We start from the raw sequence: 26,895 nt of genomic DNA on the forward strand, positions 1-26,895 counted from the left end.
AGACTAATTTTTTCCAAAAAAGTTATTTGGGCCTGAAAACAGGGGCTTCAAATAAAAATAGCTTCTTAACTACATTATTGTTATAATAGTACTCTAACTAGCTACTTTAGAAAAGGTATATGAATAGTATTCTTGTCTGGTTTATGTGAAAACCTATCCCCCTTTCATTCTTTTAAAATTAATGTTTGTATATTTAAAGAGTTTCAGAGATCTGCCACAACAGATGGAAACTCTCTTAAAAACGAAGTAAGAAAGCTCCCATCACATTTAGTTATGTATATCCTGGTAACAAGTATAAGGAAACAAGGCTGACCTGGGGTCAAATGACTATGTATTTAATAGTGAACCAATGGCAGTGGTCCCTTGTACCAGGATGGCGAAAAGGAAACTTAGGGAAGAACTCTTGTTTGAGCAATCACATGTCACTGATCTTCAATCAGTCAGAAGTTCTAAATGTAAGAGTCTAATCTAATGTGGGTACCTGAGGGAGCAATTCTAGAAAGAGATGGATACAGAAAGATGAGTTTACCCTATGTTAATAAGGTGACGATGAATAAATTATGTTACTGATCCTGAACATTTTCAGTTAGGCTCTGAGACAGATGTTTGACAGCAAGGAAATTACTTCAACAAACCATGTTACGAATGTTGTTTTGGACAGAAGACTTGCAGACCACTCTTATAAATACAAGTTATATTTGACAAGAATGGCTTACTGCTTTGATTTTTAACAGACTGGATATTTTTATATTAAGAGACTAGATATCCTTAAAGTAGAACCACTAACTATCATCCACCTGAATGGTCATAAAATAGAGGTCAAACAGAGGTGCAAATATTAGCAATATTTGTAGTTATGTCTGTTCAATGCAACATTGGTAACACCAAAACAGTAAATCATTTTAATAATAAAGGTAGCAGTTGTTTTCACCTATGTGAAGAGTCAATCTAAATGATAACATAAAAAATACATGTTGGGAATCACTGTTATCCAGTGAATGAATTCAGTTTTTTGGCTGCTGCAGTAGATCCCACTATCAGTTCTTGGGAAAACCTTAGTTGTATCTTCTCAAGAAGAAAGATAAATTATATTAGAACAAGTTGCAGATAAAATATGCAATTAGTTATCTTCATTGTACTTATTTTGTATATTTCACACTCGATTTAGACATACACTTCTGTTTTTATTTTCAAGCACAAGATTTACTTGCCCACCTTTTCCATAGGTAACTGGGGAAGTAGAATGTTAGGTGACTAATTTACAGGAGTAAAATGACAGAACTGTTGAATTGTACAATTGGATTTCTCAGTATCAGAAGCAATTTGAAAGCATAAAGCCTTTGGTCTTTGGCTTGGCAGTCTTCACTGGCATTATTAAGCAATAACACATAGGATAATTGATAGCTCAATGGGCTATTTCCAAGATTGTTTGTGATACAGCAGTGACAACAGATTTAGAGCACAGCAGGAATGAACTATGGTATGCCTGCACTGCCTCTATCTGTTCTATACATAAATAGAACATTCCCATTTCCAATACTATTATTCTGGTATCTTTAATGGACACTAGACTTATTTCTTAAATTAAAAAAGCAACAAATTTCTCTACTACAGTACTTTCCAGAATATAATAGCTCAGAAAACTCCAGTGTTGAAGTACATCAGGAATCCAGATTCAGCAAAGAAATTAAAATATTGTCTGTTGGGAAAGGTTTTTGACTAACAGCGGAAACCTGGTAAAGACAGACGTACATCTTTTAAAAGTTACACTGGAGAGAAAAGTAACTTGAAAGATGACTATCTGAAGCTAAATGTAACAATTCAGAGGTTTCCAAAACTTGCAGTCCTTTATGAATATGCATGATTAGAGGGTGATTTCCAGAGTTTAGTACTTACCTTAGACCCCCCTTCCCCCCCAAAAAACAGAATTCCAAACCAGATACTATACACATGCCAAATAACTAAATGTATAGAAACAGAGACTGAAATACTGCAAATTGCATAAGTTAATCTCCAGAACAGTATACTTGAGCTATGTGCTGCAGCTCAGGATCTGGGCCTAAGTGCTTTACAGAAATGTACAATTCTCACACAGATACCATAGATTTCTAACAGAGATCTCATGCGACTTGGTTTGCCCTATTTCCCCCTGTGTTTGAAGTGTGATTCTGCTCTGAGGGCAGACTTCAAAAGGCTTTCTGGGGTCACACATTTTCTCACTGACTTCCAGAGCAAATTTGTAACTTGAACTCCCTCTGCTGGTTGGTTCAGCAAAACACTGCATACACGCCTTACATAAGGGGATTTTAAAAAATGTATCTGCAAGTCTTTAAAAAAAAAAAAAAAGTTCAACCACCAAGTTTTAAATAATTAAGGTTGATCAAACATGGTTATATGTGGCAGTATTCTTTTAAACAGCCACCAATAAGAGAAGAATTTTATTCCCTAATAAAATAATAATACCAAAGACGTGGTCCTCTAATTTTGTCACCGCATTTCTAATACATCACTGAATTACAAAGCTTTATAAACAACTTTTTACTTTTTAAAATGTCTAATTAAACAATACTGTTTCATTTATTGAAATCAGGTACTGATGGATTAATAATAATATAAATACCTCTTAAAGCAATCAGCCATTCAGGTTAAATGTAATTTCAGAAAAATCTAAAAATAAGGGCTTGTTTACACTTACAACGCTGCACCAGTGCAGCTGCGCCATTGAAGCACTTAGTGAAGACACTACCTACGCCAAGTACTACACCTCCCTGAGAGGCTATAGCTATGCTGATGGGATAAGCCCTCCTGTCAACATACAGCTGTCTACATTGGGAGTTACGTCAGTATAACTACATCGCTCAAGGGTGTTGATCGCTCTGGGGTGCGGAATTTCCACACCCCTGAGCGACATAGTTATACCAACATAAATTAGTAATGTAGACCAAGCCTAAGATGCTGCTACCCCTCAATATAGTAGGTTCTTCAGGTGACTTTGTATAAGAAATAAAATACAATTAGTTAAGTTACAGATATGTTGACAGAACACTCTAGAATCTGATCTTAAAGGGACAGTATCAAATTAAAAATATATAACAAACTTCTATCTAAATTTTTTTAAAGCTATTATTGTTGCAATTAAAACTGAATATTAAAAATGAAAAATTACGAGGGAAAAACTGGGAGAAAAAGTGGTGCTCTTGACAGCACTATGTATGCAAGGCCTGGACTACCCAGTTTTTGTGCCGGTATAATTATTTCAGTTTAAGGGTACGATTTTTTAAATCAAAATAGTTATACAAGTACAACCCCATATTTGCATCTGAAGAAATGAGGTTCTTACCCACGAAAGCTTATGCTCCCAATACTTCTGTTAATCTTAAAGGTGCCACAGGACCCTCTGTTGCTTTTTACAGATTCAGACTAACATGGCTTCCCCTCTGATACTTAACCCCATATTGTGAATGTAGTTTTACCAGTATAAAGGTGCCTTATATCCATATAGATGGTATTGCTTTGAGTTGCATAGTTCCTAACCTGCTTGAACTTGTCCTGTTTCAAATTTTCTGGTCATAAACTGAGTAAAGAAACTGAATGCTGAATGGTTCAGAGCAATTTGCCCAGAAAGTTTTCAGCGATTTAGTTAACATATTTTATTTTCACACAAGCAATTTCTTACCAGAAAAAAAATAACCAGAAAATTCATATTAAGAATGCGCACAAAAAGAAATAGAAATCATCAACATATTATGTAGACCAGACACATTTTTAAACAATTAGATAAGTGAAAAAGGAACTGATTTTTATCTGCAGGAGAAACTGTTAGCAATGCCACTAAAACCCAAATGTACCAGGGAACTGCATTCCTTACACTTCTTTATATTACCGATTCTATCAACCATACCAAGAAAATAAGTACCTCAATTTTGATTTTGGCAGGTCAAAAGCCTTTTGGGCCATGTTTCAAATATTACTTCTAATTTTAAGTAAACATATATATACTGTTAAAGGCTGTTTCACTAGAAATATATTTAAATGTTTACATAAGATTAAAAATAAGGTTAAGAACTTGTAATGTCTTCATCATTGACAAAAACCATGAAATTGAAAGAGAAAATCTTTAAAAACACAGCTGCATAGTTTAGAAAAGTACAAAAATTGAGGAATTAGATTAAATTTTTAAACTTAATCTCCTAAATTTTATTAGCTGATGACTCTCCTACAGGATAGAGTTTATTTCTCAATTTGGGAATGTACACAGGTGTTAGTTTCTACTTATAAGTAGAAACTAGGATAACTTTCATAATTAAAAAAGGAATGCCTGTAGCCTGTGTGTCTAGGTCAGAGCTGCTTCACTTCCTTCAAATTCAGGGGATGAAGGAAGGAACAATTCGTTACTGAACACGTTTTCAGTTCTGTAATATTAATAACCTAAGCCATGAAGAAAACGAACAAGACACTAATTCTTTTAACGGCACCTTAAAGACTAACAGATTTATTTGGGCATAAGCTTTCGTGGGTAAAAAACCCACTTCTTCCGATGCATTCTTTTAAGTTTCCTTCCTTTCTGTTTGATAAAACCTAAGACCTTTTAAATAAAAATAAGTAAAACTTTTAATCTAACTTCATTTAAAACTTTGGTTATAGTATGAAGGGAAGTGGAAGAACGAATTAAGTTAAAACTATTAAATACTTTATAAATAATAAAAAGCTACTGATATTTTAACAAGTTTTAATTCCTGACCACAGCCTGCTATGACCAAACTCACCTAAAATTCTTTGAAGTTACTTAAAAAAAATTATATTTATTTTTGTCGCCCTGGATTGGTTTTATAATATCAACATAGATCTTTTTAGCAGGGAACGGAAATCAGGACTCCTATGTACTGTTTTTGACTTTTTCATTCATTCAAAGGCTTTGGTAAAGCTACTTAACCCTCAATGTAAAATGGGGATAATAATACCCACCTTTCTAAAACACTCTGAGATCTTCTGATGAAAAGCATAAGTCTCACTGACCATCCATATTACTAGCCCTTAAGTTTGTGTGCACCCAGCTAAGTCTGTTGGTGAACTGCCAGTAGCACAAAGGCTACATTTGTTATAAAAAAATGGAGCAGATCGCAGCCACTGTCATTTTTAATATGAAGCACAGCCAGTGGTCCCAGCATGCCAGATCACTAGGATGCAGATAGAATGCTGCATCCTGGGACTTATTGTCTGAGACATCACCAGTAAACATTCTGATCGTTCACTTGAAAAGTACAAGTAGGAAAAAAAAATGGGCTTTTGCACTTGCATCTGAGAATGTCCCTTGTGCACATGCATGCAAGCATCTGCCCGCCCCTCCCCCCGCCCCATCTCCTCCCCAGCTCTTGGTGGTACTGTAAACATCTGAGAAGTTGAAAGGATGGACTACTGTCCCTTCCCTCCCCCCCAGTTGTGAGGACGCAATTCAGGGGGAAGGAGGCTAGGAAGAGGAGCTTGATGAAGGAGAAGCTTCACAGACAGGCTGGGGTATTATACTCACCTGGGGGATGGTGGGCTGTGTCTTCCCTGTCTTGGAGCAGATACCTACCTTAACTGGCTGTAGGTGGCAGAGAGGAGATGCTGTAGCGAGAGAGTGCATGGGGCAGTCAGAGCCCCCTCCCTGCAGGCGGGGCTGGGCCCGCTCCTGCCTCTCTCAGTGTGAGGGATACTTACCCATCGGGGATAGTATTCTTCTTTACCATGCTGAAAGCGGGAGCAGGCAGAGCAGGAGGCAACGGTGAAAGTGGGCACTGCAGCAAAGGAGAGAGAACCGCGCAGTTAACACGGTGCCAATCTCTTTCTCCATTACGATGGTCCATCTCACAGGGCTGACCCTAAATGCAAGCACAGCAAGCAGCCACTTCGGCTCCACATTTGATGCCATCAAGTTCTGCAGCTTGCAGGCTGGCCCATTTTCCTCTGCTGCAGTAGGACAGAAGGGAGAAGACAGCAGGTCACCCTCCGCCCCCCATATCCCCCAAAATCTGAACCAGAGAGAAGAGGCAACAGATTTCTCCCTCAATTCGGCTCTAGCAGCAGGGCTGAAGGGGTCAGAAAGATCTTACTGGCAGATCTTTCCTCCTCCTGTAGCAGATCTGCCCTCTCCTCGCACTCTCTGGGCCTCATTTCTGCTCCCAACGAGGGAAGGGAAGATCAGCCCCGCAGCAAGGGAAGAAGATTCACCTGCCCAGCGCTAACCAAGCTGGGCCCGATCCTGCCAGGTGCTCAGCACGCCTCAGCTCCCGCTGACCTAGCGACCCCAAAGACAGCCCGGGGCCGCCGCTCCAAAGAAGACGCTTTTAGCTGGCGCGAGGCCCCAACCCCAAAGACGGCGCCCATTATCCCCTCTGGCCCCGGGAGCCCCAGCCCCGCGGCCGGCTCCCAGAGAAGGGAGAAGACGAGGCGAGCTGCGCCCAGATTCCGGGGGCTGCCGGATGCCGGCGAGGCAGAAGGAACAGGGATGGGGCCGGAGCTCGGAGGGAAGCGCGGGGACAGGCCGGGCCTGCGGTCAGGTCTCCTTAGCGAGAGCGGCAGGGCTGGGACCGTGAAGGGGGTGCGGTTGGGTCCCGGCGAGGCAGGGTGGGGGGGCTGGGGCTGCAGGTCGCCCGTACCCTGAACGGATTTTCCTTGAAGAGAAAAGCTGTAGTAGCGAAACAGACGACACAGAACCTTCCCGAAAGGCTCCGCACTACGCAGGCTCAGCAACCGGCCAGCTACTGTTTCACACTGCGCGTGCTCATCAGTTGCCGATCGGGTCACGAATAGCCTAGTGCGCATGCTCAACAACTCAAGGGCTAGTGAGGCACAGAGTTATCAGAGCGCATGGCCAGCAAATAACTGGGGAAGCGGAAAGGTGTCAGTGCGCATGCTTAGAACCAGGATTGTCGGGAGGGCAATGTATGTATCAATGCGCATGCTCAGTATCAGCTGGCCTAATTAACTTCATTTGGTGTAAGCCGGGATCCTCTGTCTTGGGGGCGCAGCTCCCTCAGACGGTCCTTATCTTCCCCATGGCCCGCCCCTTATCTTTCCCTCAGGAGGACTACAGTTCCCGGCATGCAGTGCGGCATCTGCGTCTGATAGGCCTCGTCCCTCTCTGGCCGCGGGCGGGGCAGGGTGCAGCGGACCTTTAGGTCTGGGGCAGGAGCTTAGTTGTGCTCCCCCGCGCCGAGGCGTGGGTACCGGGGGTGGAGGACTGCAGTTGCTGCGCCATGAGGTGGGGGGTTGTGCAAGGCCACAGTGTGCTCTGTGTGTACTAGGGGATGCCCTTAGTCTCACCGCTGGGAGCCTTTTACCCCCGCGTTTCTCTAACTTCATTGCACCACGATCCTCCTCTGACAACAAAAATTACTACATGACCCCAGGAGGAGGGACTGAGCTCGCCCAAGGCCTGCTGCCTCAGGCTGGAAAGCCTGAGTCCGAGCCTGAGCCCCAGGCAGTTGGGAGGGGCAAAGCTGAAACCAAAGGGCTTCATCCCCAGATAGGGGGCCTGTAACCTGAGCCGTGCTGCCCAGGACTGAAGCCCTTGGTCTTGGGCAGTTGGGCTCAGGCTTCAGCTTTGGCCCTTGGCAGTGGGGCTTAGGCCCCAGCAAGTCTAAGCCAGCCCTATTGACCCCAATAAAACTGGATCGTGACCCACTTTGTGGTCCTGATCCACAGTTTGAGAACTGAGGTTGCACATGGAAGTGTGAAGGTGCTTGCAGTTTTCCCACAGCCTGGTGCTAAGTTGCTGACAAGGGTCCCTCAGTGTTGGTGGTGTTTGTTTAAAAACATTGCAGTTACCATTATATGAGCAAAGTTGCCAGTATCAGAAGAAAGTGGTCAGGGATAGTTTTCCGAAGAAATTAGCGTCTGACGGTGATAAGAAAGCGGTGTGAATTCTAGGGGACTTTCTTAATGTGCTGAGAGAGAAAAGGGAGAAAAATAATCTAAAATCTGCATAAGGCACATAACTCCTTTAGCAGCCCTTACGTTCTCTGCATATGTGAAAAAGTGTGGCGCCTTCTATTCCCCACCCCCCCACTGACACTTTTGTACAATTTCTGCCTTTCAAAGCTTCCCTCTTCTCTCCTGCCTTCTTCTCCATGTATCTCAACTCCTATCACATGCAGGCTCCTCTTCTGCTCCCTGTCAGCTGTGTCTCCTCTTTCAGGAGCACTTGGTTCCAGCTCCTTCCCTTGTTGTAGATAGCTGAAAGTGGGTGAGGATTGGGTCTTCCTGCTGATGAGAAAGGAGACGCAGGCATGAGGTGGCAGGGACAGGACAGCTTAGCTATAGGAGAAAAGTAGCTCAGAGAAAAATGGCTGCCTAATGCGATCACATATTCCTGGCTGGTGTGATTAGTGGCTGGGATACCAGTATTCCTTGATGATGTTTGAAAACCCTGATCTATTGACAGCTAGGGCCTGGACGAATCAAGGGTGTTGGCCACAAATGCTGAAGTCTGTGTAAAGTGCCACTTTTGTTCAATTTTGACATTATACTTCGCATTAATCAGCTTGTTTTAATTTTACATGTTTTTTGTTTGAGAATCATCTCTTTTAACTCTTTAAGAATTAGTTTTTCATCGCATAAATATAGACGCAGCATACTTAGTCCTATCCCTCTTTCTCTGCACAAGCCACATTACACTTTTAATTATGTTCCTTTCACCAGGGCTACAAATTAAGAGCCATATGCTACAGGGGATCTTCCAATGGTAACAAAAGAAGGTTTGCACAAAAATTGTGAGTAGTATATGGCCACTAAACTTTAAATTAGTAAAATTATTCTTACAGTAAGTGTCATTTGGCTGAGAAAAATGATGCAGGATGCTTTTAGGATCATTACTATTTCTGTCCTTTGATTATTTGTTTATGCAATTAGCCAGTTTGTGTGTACAGTTGCAGTACTTGTACATGCATATTAGGCAGACACTTGTACATCTGTATTTGAAAATTATTAGCCTTCATTAGGCTAAAAAATAAGCATTTCATGGGGGCAGTTCACACCTCTTTTACACCTGCTCTCTCAGCATTCTATTGCTTCAGATTTTATTTATCTATGCAATCGTAAAGACTAGAAGCATCAGTGCTGTCTTCTTTCTTTGTTTCCATTCTGCAGGATCTGGATGTGTATTGAAGTAAGGGGTGTGCATAGCTGCACTTAGCTAATGATATTTGACTCTTATTGTAGTAACACCCAGTTGGGAGAGGATTGAACCAACAATATAATAGTAGTAGAAGTACCTGGAACTCTTGCTTCCTGATCATGTTGTCTGGTGAACTAAAAATACATAGATTTCTGCTTCTCCTGGTCTCAGAGCTCAGTTTTGTTGACTTTTGTACACCAAGCCAATTTCCAGATTATGGTTATATGTCTCGAATGGCATATGTGCAAGTGTTTGGTGTAGAAGAAAGAACATAAGAATGGCCATACTGGGTCAGACCAATGGTCCATCTAGCCCAGTGTCCTGTCTTCCGGCAGTGGCCAATGTTAGGTGCTTCAGAAGGAATGAACAGAACAGGCAATCATCAACTGATCATCTGCTGTCGTCCACTCCCAACTTCTGGCAGAAAAAACAAAACAAAAAAGTTGTGATAGGGTAAAATAAATGTCAAAACATACCATTCAGATAGTTTCCCATTCTTTGACTAGTATAATAATTTTGCTTCTGAAAAATCTATTTTTCCATAGTATACATTTTGATTGCAAATTCTACGTAATAGAAGTTGCTGTTCTCCCCAGTGTGTCTCACTGTAGTCTAAGAGAAATTAATTAGAAATTAAAAGATTATGTTCTAAGCTTATTTTGGTTGATTGGGTCCATGGGGAGGAGAGAGGGTTTGTTTATATAGGATAGATGCAGTTAAAACAACAAGAGAGTGGAGAAATAACAATAAGAAGAAGAATGGGAAAAATAAACAAGTTATCAAAAACTATAACAATAGACTCTGGATGGGACATGTAAGATTATTTATATTATATTAATTCAGAAGTGAACTAAATAACTTTATTTAAATGATAAAATGCATTTTTATGCTGTTGAAAGAGAGGAATTGTTCGATACTGTATAAAATAATAAAACCATATATGGGTCTCATGTCTAAAACACTACATTACCATTACAGCCATATTAGGGGATCCAGTTATTATGCAGCTCCATTTTGTGGTATAAATAGGACTTAACAAGCCATATTCTTAGATCTTGGTTTCTTTTGATCTGTCAATGAAGATGAGAGCACAAGTACTGATATATGTATGTTTTATACTTATGTAAATAGCTACGCAAATTAGATACATCTCTCAGGCTCTTGGCAAGTTGCCAAACATGACTGTTGGGAAGTGTGGAGGGAGAGAGGGGGTCCTGAAGTTTTGTATCCATTTGGTTTAGCACATATTCTGGCATGTTAATTTGTTATAATTTTCAGGTTAGTAACCTGATTATTTGGAAACTCATGTCATAGAGTTTAAGACTAAAAGAGACTACTAGATCATCTAGTCTGACCTCCTGTATAGCGACCTGTATATCACAAGCCATGTAAACCAGTTGTTGCAAAATCCACACAGTGATGAAATACTGGATATGCAGCCTCGTTGACTGATGTGGAAATGCGGCCATCTGCACAACAATCAGATTGTTATTCCATATTGTTCACTGTTGACTACAGTAACTCCTCACTTAAAGTCATCCCTGTTAACGTTGTTTCATTGTTACATTGCTGATCAATTAGGGAACATGCTCGTTTAAAGTTGTGCACTGCTCCCTTCTAACATCATTTGGCAGCCACCTGCTTTGTCCACTGCTTGCAGGAAGAGCAGCCCATTGCAGCTAGCTGGTGGGGGTTTGTAACAAGGGTGGACCGGCAGCCTTCTATCAGCTCCCCGCTTCCCTAAGTTCTGTGTTCTGCAGCCGCCCATCAGGCTATCAATTGCTGGGCAGTTCAGCCGTCCCTCCCCCCACTGCCATGTGCTGCTCCTGCCCTCTGCCTTGGAACTGCTCCCGGAGATTCCTGCTTGCTCTGCAGGGGGACAAAGGGGGGGGGCTAATGTCAGGGTGTCCCCCTCCCCCCTGCTCCTGCACCTTGCTTACCCCTTCTCCATATAGAGCAGGGAGGGGGCACGGATGGAGAGAGACAGAGATGGCTTGGGGCAGCAGCTGCTGTCTCAACTTCCTGATCCACTTAAAAAGACAATGCACTTAAGAGTGGGTCAGCTCACTTAAAGGGGCAGTGTGTATCTCCCACACACAAGGTGTGTGTCTGTCTCTCTCTGCTATGCTGTCTCCCCTCCCTCATGTTCGTGCTGCCTTGTGTGAGAGGCTACATTAACAATGTGTTAACCCTTGAGGGCTCAGGCGAGTGCTAGTTCATCATTTAGCAGCAAGGCATTCCCTGGGAAATATCCCTCCCTCTTCCACCCTCTAACTTCACCACCTCAACCACGCTTCACAATCATCATAGTTGTGAACAGTATTAAATTGTTTGTTTAAAACGTATACTGTGTGTATATCTATATAATCTATAGTTTTTTTGTCTGGTGAAAAAAATTTCCCTGGAATCTAAACCCCCCCCCCCCATTTACATTAATTTTTATGGGGAAATTGGATTTGCTTAACATCATTTCGCTTAAAGTCGCATTTTTCAGGAACATAACTACAACGTTAAGTGAGGAGTTACTGAATTTTAACTCAGGCTTTAAACATAGATTTTAGTTGTTCATTTATATATTATAGTAGGATATAATACAAATGTTAAATATCAAAATAGAAGTACTCTATATTATTTCAATAAAATGCTTGCTACAAAATTATGGAACCAGAATTTTATCTGAATTTATTGTGGTGTCTAGCACTAGAAAAACACGAAATACAATGTACTGTGATTGTAAAGTAGAGGATAGCTAACTTTAAAATATGTAAGAATTTGGTGCATCATGTCTGTCGATGAACGTTCTTTAAAAAAAAATTAATCATTGGAAAGTATAGTCGGTTTTTTTCTTTCTGTATTTCTGTCTCTGCATTTTAAAGAATTTAAAATGTTTTCTCTTGGTTTCATCTTATTCCTTCATGTTATATAATTAAACTGATTTTAAATAGCTGTATAAACATTGCTTTCCTGGACCCACTGGATTGAAGAGAAGTTAAATATTTTTATTTTGGGCAATGAAACTTGTAATTGTCTGATAGTTGATAGTATTAGTATCAAACACTGATATGACAGTTTGTGTTTTTCAGTTTACTTACTATCTTGTTTGTTTAAACACTTCAGAATAAATGGACCCTGTTCAAAAAGAAGAAGAAGAAATGTCATCAGATAAAACAACTAAGGGAAGTTGTGTTAGTTGAAAAGTAAATGTTTTATATTCCTTTCCAGACAAAATACAGATGACTGGATTCAGCATTCTTAATTCATGCTGGTATAAGCTAACTACTGATGTTAATCATAATAATCAATAGTAGAAATCTGTGTATAGAAGACCCAGAGGATACGTGGATTTTCTGTTTTGCACAGAGTCCTATTATTTTTTTGTGGGGGAAGAGGGGAATATGTACAAGACATTGTGTTGAGAACCAGTAACAACAGGAGTGGGAGTTAAATAAATAGTAGTCATTAATAGTGGGTGTCATTAAATAGTAAAGCTCTGTAGTTTAGAGTTGATATTTTTAGCTGCTAACAAAGGAAGTCTTCGATGTAAAGAACCAATAATGTCTAGAGGCTATCAAAAATAATTTAGTTAGAGGCTTGATCAGCTTAACCAATAACAAGCAATTCAGTCTATGTTCACACAGCAGATTTTCTCCTTTCACAACCATGTTTGTGAATCTGCTCCTATGTGGTATCTAACCATGTTTATACAGAACATTCTGAGAAAATCTGGGCAATTTATTCCATAGTGTTTCATCAGGGGATATGGTGCCCACGAGATGTGCATAAAAGGAAACATCAACATCATATGATCCAATGTGCTATGGGATGCCCTTTGCAATAAGGAGTTGGGAGAAAGGAGGACTGATCAAACAAGTACAGTTAGGGGGTCATATCTATACTGTATGCACACAAACAAACATGCAGTGCTGAACTGGCTGTTAGATGAGCCTCTGGTAAAGGTGAAATGCTATTATTGTTATTAATAGACTTTTAACCATGTGATGTGTGAACACAAATCATGTTTGAGCTAGCCATGCCAGTAACTGGCTACTAATCTACTTAATTTTTTTTCCTTTTTGTCCTTTTTCTCCCATTCTGTTTGATATTTATTGCCCACTGTTTGTTGCTTCTGTCTTCTCCCCAATAGTTGCCTCTCACTTCTTGCCTCCTTGATGGTTGCCTCTCCCTGGTTATCTTACTTTCCTTACGTTGATTGCTTTTCTTCCTTGCCCTGCTTTCTCTTCCCTCTCCTAGTTGCTTCTGTTATGTGTTCCCATTGGCTTCCTCTCCTCAGCAATTTAATCCCCACTTTCTTCCCCATATTCTGCCTCTTTCTTCTTATTATTATCAGGATCATGCCCCATTATGTAGGTGCAGTACAAACAGAGAGAGACATAGCCCATCACAAAGAATTTACAATAGGACTTAAAACAAAATGCATCAAGTGGATGTAACAAATGGAGGTAATGGGGAATGGAGGTTAAGGCCTGATACCTGATAATGTGTGGTTTCATAGGTTGGCTATGTGTAGACTGATGGTTTCAAGTGTCTAAAAATTGAAGGATAGAAACAAAAATGATAAATGTCAGCGGTTCCTATTGGATACTTCGCTCAGTTTCCCTCTCTGCTTATTTTTGTTGCTGTGCTGTCTTTGCCAGCAGTATATGGTACAAGGAGTGGTGGCAGCAGAAGACCTCTGGCTGTTACCCCTTGAGTATCCGACCCTTAAGGTAACATAAGAAGGCTCTCTTTGTGGTATCCTTGTGCTGTGTATAACTATTTTAAGGCTGCAGAATGGTAGAACCCAGATTAGAACTTGGATTCTTTACAGGTTTGTAAAAGTGAGCATTAGGAAAGGTAATGCTGAGTCTGCGGGGTATATTATGGGCCTTGTCACTTCAGAGCAATACATGCAATAAAGAACTTGGCTGCAGTAATTTTTTTTAAGTGATATTCTATCCTCTTCAGTTACAGAGGATAGAGAGAAAAAATCCAAGGGGATTTCAGGAAAAAAATAATAATTAAAATTTAATCCTAAATTCTTCTACTAGATGGAACTTTAGGGACCAGGGGCATTGTACCTTTCAACTGGTCAGAGAGATTGCTGTAGAGTCATGTGAGATATTTTTATTTCCCAAGGATGATCAGTTTTTTTGCAGATCTCCTAGCACCTTGACTGTGAGGAAGAAGAGAATTTGGATTTCCTACATGGTAGTATAAAGCACTGATACTAGGCCTGTCTTTGGACCAGACCTTGAGAGAGTCTTGAATTATGGAAATTCTAACTCTCTATTCTCCATTGTCCTTATATTGCAGATCAAGACCAGCTGAGACATAGATTAGGTACCAAGGGAAAAAATGTGAGATTGACAGACCAGGTGCAGGAGCTGCATATCAAATTCAACATCCAGATGCTGCCACATCAAATTAGAGAAACCAGTACTGGCAGTCAAAACAAAAACCTGTCACTACTACAGAAAAGCCCCCCTACTGTCAAAGCAATGTGCCAAAGCAATTAACTGATTTTTGGGTCTTTTGAGGTATGCTCTTGTGCACAGTGACAGCTTGACAAATTGTTTGGAGCATTGGCCTTTAGTGTTCTTTTAGTACTGAGATGTATTTTACTCCAAAGACATGTATCCTATAGATGATGATAATAATGTAAGCTTTAAGATTCTGTTTTCTAATTCTCCAGAAAAAGGATGCTCAAGAAACAATTCTAAAGAAGAACGCTCTGAGAAGAGAAAGTGCTAGAAAAAAGGTGAATTTGTTAATGCTACTTTTAATCGTCTATCTCTTTATTAGAACAGATGTTAGAAAATACTTTAGCTTGTAGAATCCAAGTATTTTGATGCCTTGAGCTCTGTATGTAATGGTACATATATAATTAATTGTGACCACTAGCTGTTGAATAGTAGTACTGAAAAATATCTGTACTTTAGATAAAAATCAGAGGGGTAGCCATGTTAGTCTGAATCTGTAAAAAGCAACAGAGAGTAGTGGGCATTCACCCACGAAAGCTTATGCTCCAATACATCTGTTAGTCTTAAAGGTGCCACAGGAGTCTCTGTTGCTCTTTAGATAAGAGTATCTTATACTAACAATATCTTGTTTTATTTAGCCCAAATACATTCTTTAGCACTAAAATGCCCACTTTAAAATTGGCTGTGAACGTAATTTTCTCACAAGCATTTGACTTAATTTATCTACATGGCAATGTATTTAACTTCCCAACAGAGCTTATGTGCACAGGTATTCCAAAGTCCAGACTTCATACTGATAGCAGAGTTGTCCTCTCAAGAGATAGGTTATGTCATATTTAAAAAGAAATCCCTGCATGTGTTAATAAAACCTTAGATTGTTAAAAGTGAAAATGGTGAAAATCTAAATTTCTTTTCACCAGTTATGCTGCTTCTAGACAGGTCAGCTTAATTTTCCAGTTCTCATGGATTTGTGTGATGCTGTTGTGCCTGGTTTGCAAAGTTTGTAGGGGGAATGTTTAAATCAAAACTAAACACAAGGTGTTTGAAATTATTTAGAAATATAACTTTATAAACAAAATACTAATTTTGGCCTACATTTTTGGACAGTGCCTCTTTAACTCTGCTATCCCTTTGGCTAGGAGGAATAGATACGAAACAGTTAAATTGTTTGTGATTCTCTGTTTCATAGATTGTTAGTGTTTAAGGCCAGAAGGGATCATTAGATTTTTTAATCTGATCTCCAGTATATCTCAAACTATTAAATTTCACCCAGTTACCCCTGTACTGGGCACAATAGGTTGTTTTGCTAAAGCATATCTTCCAGAAAAGCATCCGGTCTTGGCTTGAAGACATCGAGATGGACATTTTACCACATCCGTAGGTAGTTTGTTCCAGTGGTTGATCATCCTTGCTGTTAAAAATTTATGTCCAATTTCTCAGTTGATTTTGTCTGGCTTCAGCTTCCAGCCATTAGTTGTTGTTACGCCTTTCTCTGCTAGATTAAGGAGCCCATTAGTACCCACTATTTTTTCACCATTATCAAGTCACTTTTGAATCTTTTGATAAGCTAAACAGATTGAGCTTTTTAAGTCCCACTGTACGGCACTCGCCAGACCTTGAATCGTTTGTGATTCTTTTCCTGAACCCTCTCCAATTTTTCCACATTCTTTTAAAAATGTGTCCTCCAGAACAGGAGATGGTATTCTAATAGTCTCGCCAATGTTGTATGTAGAGGTAAAGTCACCTCCCTTCTCTCTGCTCTCCTGTTTAGCTCTTTTTGGCACAGCATCGCACTGGGAGCTCTTGTGTTGCTTGTCTACTTTGAGCCTAAATGCTTTAGAATCACTGCTTACCAGGATACTGTCCCCCATTCTGTAGGTATTGCCTTCATTCCATGTTCCTAGATGCATAACTTTACATTTGGTAGTATTAAAATGAGTTTTGTTTGAATGGGCCCACATTACCAAGCAATCCAGATTGCTCTGTATGGCTACTCTGTCCTCATTATTTATCAGTCCTTTTAGATTTATCAATCTTCTGAGGCTTTTCTCCCTAATTAGCTATATTGCCTTTCAAAAGGACATGGTGATTCAGATCAACCCACATTTTTTTTCTAAATATAGACTTAAGACTGTACTATAACCAATCAATTTCATTTTCCATTTTTGAATCTAGAATCTTTTCTTAGACATCAGTAGTGTCTTAAATTACACTCGTAATTAAACTAATGTTTTCCTGAAATCTTTTGTGCTATTTGTTCTTTACAGACCCAGGTCTATAGGTGCTCCAGTTTTTAAGCAGAGGAGAGCCTCAGATATAAATGGGAGTTTAAAAGTGTGAAATGCGCTTCGTAAGCCAGATTTTGCTCAGTTATGATGGTGTAAATCTGTAATAATTCAACTTTCTTCAGATGAGCTATTCTGGATTTACACCAGTGTAACTGAAAACAGAACCAAGTCATTTTCTGTAAAAAGAAGTACAATTTGCATCCAGAGGTCTGAAGGAAGGTAGTACAGTTTTCAGCCTTACTTGGATTTTCCAGAAAGGAGGTGTTTCAGCTTGTGGATGGTTTTAAAGAGTTCTTTGTATATAGCTAACTAATGGGTTGCTAGATATATTGTTAGATTAAAGCAAGTTAAAATATTAATTGTTGGGACATGCTGTTAAACCAATGAAGTTTAATAGGCAACTGGAGAACATTTGGAACAAGAACAAGTTGAAAGCAGCCTTCAGAGGAACAGCTGTGTTATCTTTTATTTATGGTACAGTGTGATACTGTCTAACATTCCTGCCTGCTTTTAACATTGGGAAAAAAGAAGTTGATATGAATATGGTATTCTTTTACAGCAGCTTATTGGTTATTAATCTTTTTCCTTTCCTGTATTTCAATGTTATTTCTATAAACTTAGAAGTTTAAATTTTGACACATGAATGTATTCATGATTTTACTGATTTATAGTATGTCTATTATTATGAAATCTGGAACCATTAAAGATTAGCACAATCATCAGTTTATAAATGCAACTTTAAAGTAGCAGCAGCAGCAAAGATGGTGCTTTAGTATAGAACTATTTGGAAATAAACTTAACTCAAAAGATGGACTTTGCACCATTCTCTGACAGTTTAAGTGGGGCTTTGACAAACCACCAGAGGGAGCATATTCTATAATCAGGAACTCTGCACCAAGAATTATTCTGCCTCTAGTCCTCAAGAGTGCACAGCTATGGACTGTCAACAAAGCCAACCCAGTTAAAATTAACCAACTTGCTGTTGCTTGGGGAGAATCAGTCCCAAAGTAGCCAGGTGCAAAATATATAGGGCTTTATAGATTAAATCCCTCACCTATAAATTACATTCGGAAGCAGGTAGAAAGGTAGTTCGGGACACAGAGTACAAATGCAATGTGCCAATTAGGTCCCACTGCACTAATAATAATATTTGGTGCTTTGGCAGCATTTCTTACTGAGTGAAGGCACTTTACAAAGGTTAGTAAATTCTATCATCATTTTATATATAGGGAAAAAAACACTGAGAGGTTCTTTCCTCTTAACCTCTGAGAGGACACTGATTCTAACCAAGCCAGAGGACTGCTGCATGTTTCATTAGCCCACTCCAGGCCCTCCACACAAATAGACTTATGTCATCAAACTTTAGAGGAGGGAAATGGAATAGTGTTTGTTAGAATGTTGGAAAGGTAGCTGGTACCCATCCTGTTAAGAGCTTTAAATGTTAAAACCAAAACCTTGAATTCAATGCGCATACCAATAAGCACCCAATGGAGACAGTACATTCTCTTGCATACTCCAAATGACTGCCCTCCTGCATCAGCTTTAGACAGCGTGTCAGTTATTTAGGTGAAGTTGCTCAATATAATATTCATTGCAATGCTTAACTTCATGGTTACAATGGCATGCACTACCTGATGAACGTACAAAAGGAAGGGATGCAGGCTGGCAACATTTGTGGAGGCTCTAATAACAGCTGATTTTAAAAAAAAAATATTTTAATTGTTTAAGTATTTCATAAAAATAAAAGAAATCTACTAACAGTAAAGTACGTTTAAATATAGTTTGATAAAAACTAATTACAAAACTAATCAGATTTAGCTCCAGTATTTCTTGTGCTAAATTTTACTCTGTCAGTAGTATTATAATGGATTTTTAGCCGTGTAAGTAAGAGCAGAATTTGGCCCAATATCTTTTTAATTTACCGTATCCTTTAAGGACAGATACATTGTATTTGTGAAATTAAATATTTAATCGATTAGACCAGTGGTTTTCAACCTTTTTTCATTTGTGGACCCCTAAAAAAATTCAAATTCAAATGGCAGACCTTTTTGGAAATCTTAGACATACTCTGCAGACCGCCAGGGATCTGCAGTTCACAGGTTGAAAACCACTGTTCTATGCTAACAACAACCTTTTGCAGACCCCTTAGACATATTCTGCTGACCCCCAGGGGTCCATGTACCACAGGTTGAAAACCACTATGTGGCATACTCCCGGAGCACAACCTGGAACTGTGGGACTTCTGAGTCCCCTTAAACTCTCCTCCCTGAGCTGTCTATCACAATGCTATCCTAGTGACAAGGAGCCAACCCGTCCAGGTGCTGTGATCACTCCATCAACATGTGGAGTTGCTGAGTTGCATGAATGCTTTCTAAGGCACTCATGAATTATACACAGGGAAACTCCAGCCAATCACCATAGCCCTCAGCCTTGCATCCCAGAAATGTACCGTCTTACACTGTCCAAGACTACTTGAATAGTGCAAGCTCATTAATTAGTTTACCACTTTGTCAAAGGAAAGTGAATATGCACCAGCCTTTGTAATTTGAGCAGATTCCCCAAGCACTTTAGACAAACTGACTGGTAAGGACAAAACATTAAAATAAGTTTAGTAACTACAGAAAGATAGATTTTAAGTGATTATAAGTGTTAGGCACAGAGTACATAGTTGGTTGCATAAGAAATAAAAATAGAATCGCGGCCTTAATTCCAACTTTAACAGACTAACACTGGATGTTCCATGCATTTTACAGTTCTTAATACACAGGCTGACGTCCCTTCTCATCCTGGGGCAAGTCTCCACAGTTCGTTGTCTTCTAAACAATCTTCTCGGTGTTGAGATTGGGGAGAAGAAAAGTCCAGTGATGATGTCATCAACCCTCATTTATAGTTTCTTTCCACATCCTAGAAAGATCTTTGCTGTGAGGTGGGGGTCAGGTAGCTCCAATTGTATATGTGCCATCTCTGAGGAGTCTCTGGGAGAGTGGATGCTTGATTAAACATCAACACCTGTCTGGCTAATCTAGATGTAAATCTGTCTTGTCAGTGTTAGTTTCTCCTTTGTGGCCACTGAAAGGCTAGCTGTGGGCATTTCCCTTTTACCATATATTACAGCAACAAATACATAGCATTATTTCATAACTTCACATACAATGATAGTACATACAATTCAACAGGATATTAATGTTCAAAAAATCAAGACTTCTTAAATGATACCTCCACAAGCCATGCATTGTATAAAACATATAATCATATCACAGCAGTGAATATGGGGGTTCCAGAGTGCTTGAGGTACAGTGTCATATACTGTATTAGACACTTACTGATAGCAAGTACTATAAAATATTACACAATCAATGCAATATGCAATTTTAGAAAATATTAACTGTGGGATCTGCAGTTTAATTTTAAAACGTTTACTTTAAATCTTTCCTCTGGTAATTTGTTTTTCATAGTTGACTGAAGACAGCGAACATGTTATTAGGCATCAAACAGAAGAATTTGTAGATCAGAATTTCCAGGAAGGTAGCTCAATAAAAATACTTGTCTTTGCTCTTGATTGATATTGTTTGATGAAGATGCACTTATTGCCTGAGCTGGAACTATAGTACACGTTTATTGGTCCAGATTGATACCCACACTCACATTGAATAATACCATATTCAATCGGACTTCTCATGGTGTAAGGAAGCAGTTCTCAAACTGTGGGTTGGGACCCCAAAGTGGTTTGCGACCTAAGTTCCCTCTAAGGTCCTCGGCCACATGGCCGCACAGCAGTCTATTAAGCGCTGAGCAGGCACTCTGCGCTGCAGCACAGAGAGATGCCTCTTCCCCAGCCCTGGACCTGCTGCGGCCAGGGGAGAGGCACTAGCCCAGCCCCGGACCTGCCGTGGCTGAGGGAGAGGCACCTATTCCACGGCCCCAACCCCGGAACTGCTGCGGTGGGGAGAGTCCCCTCTCCCCCCAGCCCAGGTGCTGCTGAGGGGAGAAAGAGCTGGTGGGGAGTTCTCTCTTCCTGCTGTATCCCCACTGAGCCCCAAATCCCTCATTCCTGCCCCCATCCCAGAGCCTGCACCCCAGCCAGAGCCCTCATCCCCCTGCATCCAAACTCTCTGACCCAGCCCTGAGCCCTTCATCCCTAGCCCCATCCCAGAGCCCGCACCCCAGCCAGAGCCCTCACGCCCCTGCACCCCAGCCAGAGCCCTCACGCCCCTGCACCCCAACCCTCTGGCCCAGCTCTGAACCCCGCATCCCCAGCCCCTCCACAGAGCCTGCACCCCCAGCTGGAGCCCTCACCCTCCCACACTCTGAACCACTCCGCCACATGAATTTCAAGGGACACGATCATAGGACCTAACCACATCAGCCACACCATCAGAGGCTCGTTCACCTGCACATCTACCAATGTGATATATGTCATCATGTGCCAGCAATGCCCCTCTGCCATGTACATTGGCCAAACTGGACAGTCTCTACGCAAAAGAATAAATGGACACAAATCTGACATCAATAATTATAACATTCAAAAAACCAGTAGGAGAACACTTCAATCTCCTACTTTGGTCACTCAATAATAGACTTAAAAGTGGCAGTTCTTCAACAAAAAACCTTCAAAAACAGACTCCAATGAGAAACTGCAGAACTGGAATTAATTTGCAAACTGGACACCATCAAATTAGGCCTGAATAGAGACTGGGAGTAGATGAGTTAGTCTTGAAGGTGCCACAAGTACTCATTGTTTTTTACAAAAACAAATTTCCCCTGCTAAATACTCATACCTTGTCAACTGTTTCAAATGGGCCACCTTGTTTACATTGGCCTCATTAACACTACAAAAGTGATTTGTGCTCCTTCTTGTCAACTGTTGAGAATTGCCTACTTCCAACTTAAATTGAATTGGCTCATTAGCACTGACCCCCACTTGGCAAGGCAACTCCCATCTTTTCATATGCTGTGTATTTATACCTCCCTACTGTATGTTCCACTCCATGCATCTGATGGAAGTGGGTTTTAGCCCACAAAAGCTTACGCCCAAATAAATTTGTTAGTCTCTAAAGTGTCGCAAGGACTCCTCGTTGAATTTTGTTATGTATCACCTCCAATTCATTCCATACATGCGTGGGAAAAATTAGAGTGTACACTGGTCACGACCCAATTTTAATGGGGTTGCCAGGGCCAGCATTAGTCTTGCTGGGACCCAGAGTTGAAACTGAAGCTCTACTTTCACCTGGGGCAGTAGGGCTAAGGCTCCGGGCCCCTCTCCTCCCACCCGGAGCAGTGGGGCTTGGGCTCCACCTCCGTGTAGTAATTTTGTTGTTAGATGGGTTGCAGTGCAATGAAATTTGAGAACCCCTGGAAGGTATTATTCACCATGAGTAAGGGTATAACAATTGGGCCCTTTGTGAATACATACTTTTCTATATTTTCAGGGTTGTCAAACTAACAGTTAATGAAGGTGATTGCAAAATGTTGAGTTTGATGTTTGATCACTTGATGATTACCTGTTCTGTTCATTCCCTCTGGGGCACCTGGCACTGGCCACTGTTGGAAGACAGGGCTATAAGGACCTTTGGTCTGACCCAGTATGGCCATTCTTATGAGTGAGATTTTTAACAAAATGTGAAATACATTGCAAATATTTTCATAATAAGAGATACAGCCTCCCCTCCACAACTGACTTAAATTTAATTCAAAATTAAGATGGGGCTACATTTTTAAAATTAGCATAGCATTCAAATAGTGAATGCTACAAAATGGTTTCAATTATTTACTTTTATTACATATTTATTTTGATTAATAAAATAAATCTGAGAGTCTGTCTCAGACTCCAGGCCAAATTATTAAAACAATTATATTTTATTAGAAATTAACCCTTTTGTGTTCACATACAACTTTTAAAAAAAATCACATTTAAGATGAAACTTTTCTTTCCAAAGTTGAATTTATTTAGAAAGTTTGATCCCAGTTTCTCTAATTGTTTGATGTTGGCAAGGATAAAAAATACGCTTGACCCATAACAATATTAACCACATTTTGTTTGACAAGTCGGTGTCAAAAAAGCTGAATTTCAAAACTTAAAACTATGTAAATAATTGTCACCTCTCGGAGGAGTAGGGCCTTTGTTAGGTTTGAAAAAGGTTAGTTTTGCTATATCGAAGTGTTGCCTATTTGAAAATGGTGTGTTAAAAATGTTGTGCTATGCTGGCTTTACACTAGATGTGGCTGATGTAGAAAAACGAAGGAGTGTAACTGAAGCATTACGAGGTAGAGTAAGAGAGAAACTGAAAACATACAAGGTAACTTATTTTTCTTGTACTTGTAATTTATTGTTCAAGTGAAACATGCAACAAGCTACCTTTTTTTGTGTGTGTGAAAGGCTGAAAGTTCAGTCAATTTAGAAAACTTTTCTGCTGTGCCACACTGTTTGGAATACCTCCAAAAGTCAAGTATAAGATCTGTAAAAGTTGTAAGTGAATTAAGTTTTTGACTTTCTGCGTGCTTTTCAGAACAATGGTTGTGTTGGTTGTTTCTGTAGAAAATAAGTATAATACTATACCTCTTGTTTTAGGTTGTACAAGAAAAGTCCACAGACAAAAGCCTCTCTGATACTAAAATATACCAGAAAAACCTTGAAGTGAGGACTGAGGTAATAAATTTTACAAATATTGCAGATAGTAAACAAAATAAGTAAGCTATATACATTATATTCAGTTCAGTGCAAAAAATGCATGAGTTAAATTTCCAATAGTATCTTTAACTATGATGCATGACATGCATCTACTCACATTTTGTTACTCATTTGTTGGTTAATATATTGCTGTTTGTTATTGAATGTATATATAAATATTCCAGATATCCATTGCAGCCAAATTAACATTACTGTTGAAATGTTAACTGTTGAATTTTTGAATTTTTATGAGCTTAACTATATAACCTGAATGCTGCATTTGCATTTTCTGACTTTTTTGTGATTCATAAGGTTTGATCCTGCACAAGAGAGGTGCAGAATGTTGTGCATAATGGCCAGACTTGGCAGAATTTTATTTTATTTTATTTTTTATAAATGTGATAGATAATAGCGTTTATTTTTAAGCATTTGCCCCATTTTTATTGACTTACATTTTCACAATTGCAGGAAATTATGGGGGTCAGACAACAGGGGGTGAGCAATAATTATTTAATTACAGTAGGTGTTGACATTCAAAAAGTCAAAGCTTTATAACTGTTAAAACGCAAATTTTCAATATCATATGTCAAAACTTAGAAAGTAAATACCCTTAAGTCAAACTCATAAGTTCTCAAGCAGCATTTTTCTTACTTTGTCTATCTGTAAATTTTGATAATTGTTGATGGAATTATTTTTGGTCAGTTTGTGTGTGTATAATGGTATCAATGTCTCTCAACATTCCTGATTGCCATCACCTCGGCAAGAAGGATAGGGGAGATAGCGGCTCTGGCGAATCCCTCCTTCACAGTGTTCTTCCCTCACAAAGTCACGTTTAGACCACATCCGAAGTTCACTCCCAAGGTGACCTTTGCATTTCATGTGAACCAACTGATTCACCTTCCAACCTTTTATCCCAAGCCTCATCAGGAGGATAGGGAAACCATGCTCCATATGCCCAACGTTAGGAGAGCCTTAGCCTATTTGGCAGGAGAAGAGTTTTTAGAAAATCTCCAATAATCTTCCTCTCCATTGCGGATAGGTTGAAAGGCCCAGCGATTTCAGCTCAAAGACTCTCCAAATGGGTCTTGAACTATATCAAACTCTGTTACCAGATTCACAGTTTAGCACCCCCATCCACAGTACACTCTATGAGATCAGTCTCTTGTCTGTTGCCTTTGCCTGGGGTATCCCTATATCAGAAATCTGCAAAGCCGCTACCTGAGCATCTGCACACACTTATGTCATATTGGGGGACTCTCCTGCAGATGCCTGAGTCGGCACCACAGTTCTGTCATCCATGACAGACTCGACTCTGAAGCCCCATCCTTCAGTGGGAGGTCCTGCTTGGGACTCACCCACAGTGGAGCACCCATAGGGACACTACTTGAAGAAGAAGAAGTTACTCACCTTGTGCAGTAACAATGGTTCTTTGAGATGTGTGTCCCTATGTGTGCTCCACGACCCACCCACCTCCCCTCTGCCTCAGAGTTCTTGGCAATAACTCTTCAGTAGAGAAGGAATTGAGGAGGATTTGCCTTTGGCAGAGCATGAGGTAGAGGGCAGCACATGCATGGGCTGAATGGACACTGCTACAAAAGTTCTCCAATCAGCAGTGCAGCAACGCAGATATACCTAGAATGAAGCACCCATAGGGACACACATCTCAAAGAACGATCATTACTGCACAAGGTAAGTAACTTCTTCTTGTGACCATCTCTGATAAGTTACTGAAAATCAAAACAATTTTAGACTCCTAAATCTGAAAAAGATTTTTTTTCTGGTTACATACAAGATTTTTACATTGCTACATAATAATAATGATTGCTGAAGATTAGTGTTTTTGCTTGGGGTTTGTTTGTTTGTTTTTCATCCTTAGACAGAAATCTTATCAGATGACGGCTTTACATTTTTTATTATGACTGGTGAAGAAGGCTCAGAATTAAAAGATTTGGACAAAAATACATACCAGGTATAGTATTTTTTTCTTCATGAAAGTCATCTAAATTCCTTAAAAAAATCTCATATTTATCTAATCGTCCTTGTGTATTCTTAATTTAACTAATGCCACTCTCCTTCAAGCATCTATCAACTATTGTAAAGCACCCATCACTGTAGATCTAGGCACATTTTCTCTTTCCCCAGGTAATTCTGTGCCTCCTTTCATGTCTCCCCAAAAAACTTCCTCTCCTATGAATCCCGCCTCAAAACTTGTTTCAGTTAGCTGGCTTTCAATCATTGATCGCTGTTAAAGTGCTTCTATTGCCAGTCTTGCTCCTGAGCACAAAAGAGTTATTTATATAAAAGAAAAAAAAGGTTCACTTTACAACTCAAATATTTGCTACCCATAATTTATGCCTATAAAATAAAACACAATCAAAATGCCCTTCTGAGAACTGTGTCCTCTCTTGTTTTGTTTCATTAATTCTCCTAAAACATTGTTGATCATGTCTTTACTCTTCAACACTTGGTTATAAGCTTATCAAGATAGGGACCTTGTCTTACTTTTTGTATAAATTATAATGCACATCACTGGTATTATTAAATAATATGCAACATTTGGATTGTATAAAGGATAAACAACTATGCATCATAGGATTATAAAAACATTGGAGATTTAAAGTGACATCATAAACTATTGGTAAGGCAGAACAAAATAATAGTAAGATAAATCCATCAGTAGTCTATCTTTTTCTACAACTAGAGCTCAATATCTTTTGTGTGTGTAGTGTGTAGAGTTTAAAATAAACTAAGGCCCCAATACTGCAAATACTTTTTATGTTGCCACAGTCCTGGTGAAGCTTCCCATGTTAGACATTCACCAGACTGCTGCATTTGAATCGCCAAATGCTAGACCAGGGTGGGCAAACTATGGCCCACGGGCCGAATCCAGCCTCTCAGGGCTTTGGATCCGGCCTGCGGGATTGTCCCCCGTGGCTCCGCGGGCCCCGCGCCGCTCTGCAGAAGCGGCTGGTACCACTTCCCTGCGGCCCCCAGGCGGGGGAGCAGAGGACTCCGTGTGTTGCCCTTCCCTCCAGGCACCGCCTCCCACAGTTCCCATTGGCTGGAAACCGCTGGAGGTTCTGGAGGCGCGGCAAGGGCAGCGCATGCGGAGCCCTCCGCCCCTCCCTTCCCCAGGGGCTGCAGTGCTTCCTGGAGCGGCGTGGGGACAGGGCAGGCATGCATGGAGCCTGCCTTGGCCCTGGTGCGCGCTGCTGCCACCCCGGAGCCGCTTTAGGTAAGTGGTGCCGTGCCGGAGCCCTAACCCCTCCTGCACCCTGCCCCCCAACTCCCTGCCCTAAGCCC

At 40.3% G+C, this 26,895-nt stretch overlaps 2 protein-coding genes across 2 annotated transcripts in view; one reads left to right on the plus strand and one right to left on the minus strand.

Annotated features, from left to right (window-relative positions):
* LOC128840587 (uncharacterized) overlaps nt 1-6,724 on the minus strand; it is a 30,481-nt gene extending 23,757 nt beyond the window's left edge. Inside the window, exons 1-2 of the mRNA XM_054034779.1 lie at nt 6,639-6,724; nt 5,701-5,777 (exon numbers count right to left, since the gene is read on the minus strand). Of these exons, the coding sequence (XP_053890754.1) occupies nt 5,701-5,729 (29 nt within the window). The 5' untranslated portion in view covers nt 5,730-5,777; nt 6,639-6,724. The remainder of the gene's footprint in view (nt 1-5,700; nt 5,778-6,638) is intronic.
* A 474-nt stretch (nt 6,725-7,198) lies between these two features.
* Nucleotides 7,199-26,895, plus strand: part of CC2D2B (coiled-coil and C2 domain containing 2B) — a 106,845-nt gene continuing 87,148 nt past the window's right edge. The window contains exons 1-8 of the mRNA XM_054033473.1: nt 7,199-7,243; nt 8,683-8,753; nt 12,275-12,323; nt 14,846-14,915; nt 20,381-20,450; nt 23,142-23,221; nt 23,494-23,571; nt 25,469-25,561. Of these exons, the coding sequence (XP_053889448.1) occupies nt 12,280-12,323; nt 14,846-14,915; nt 20,381-20,450; nt 23,142-23,221; nt 23,494-23,571; nt 25,469-25,561 (435 nt within the window). The 5' untranslated portion in view covers nt 7,199-7,243; nt 8,683-8,753; nt 12,275-12,279. The remainder of the gene's footprint in view (nt 7,244-8,682; nt 8,754-12,274; nt 12,324-14,845; nt 14,916-20,380; nt 20,451-23,141; nt 23,222-23,493; nt 23,572-25,468; nt 25,562-26,895) is intronic.

This window comes from Malaclemys terrapin, chromosome 7, assembly GCF_027887155.1.
Source record: "Malaclemys terrapin pileata isolate rMalTer1 chromosome 7, rMalTer1.hap1, whole genome shotgun sequence".
In the NCBI taxonomy this organism is placed as follows: domain Eukaryota; kingdom Metazoa; phylum Chordata; order Testudines; family Emydidae; genus Malaclemys; species Malaclemys terrapin.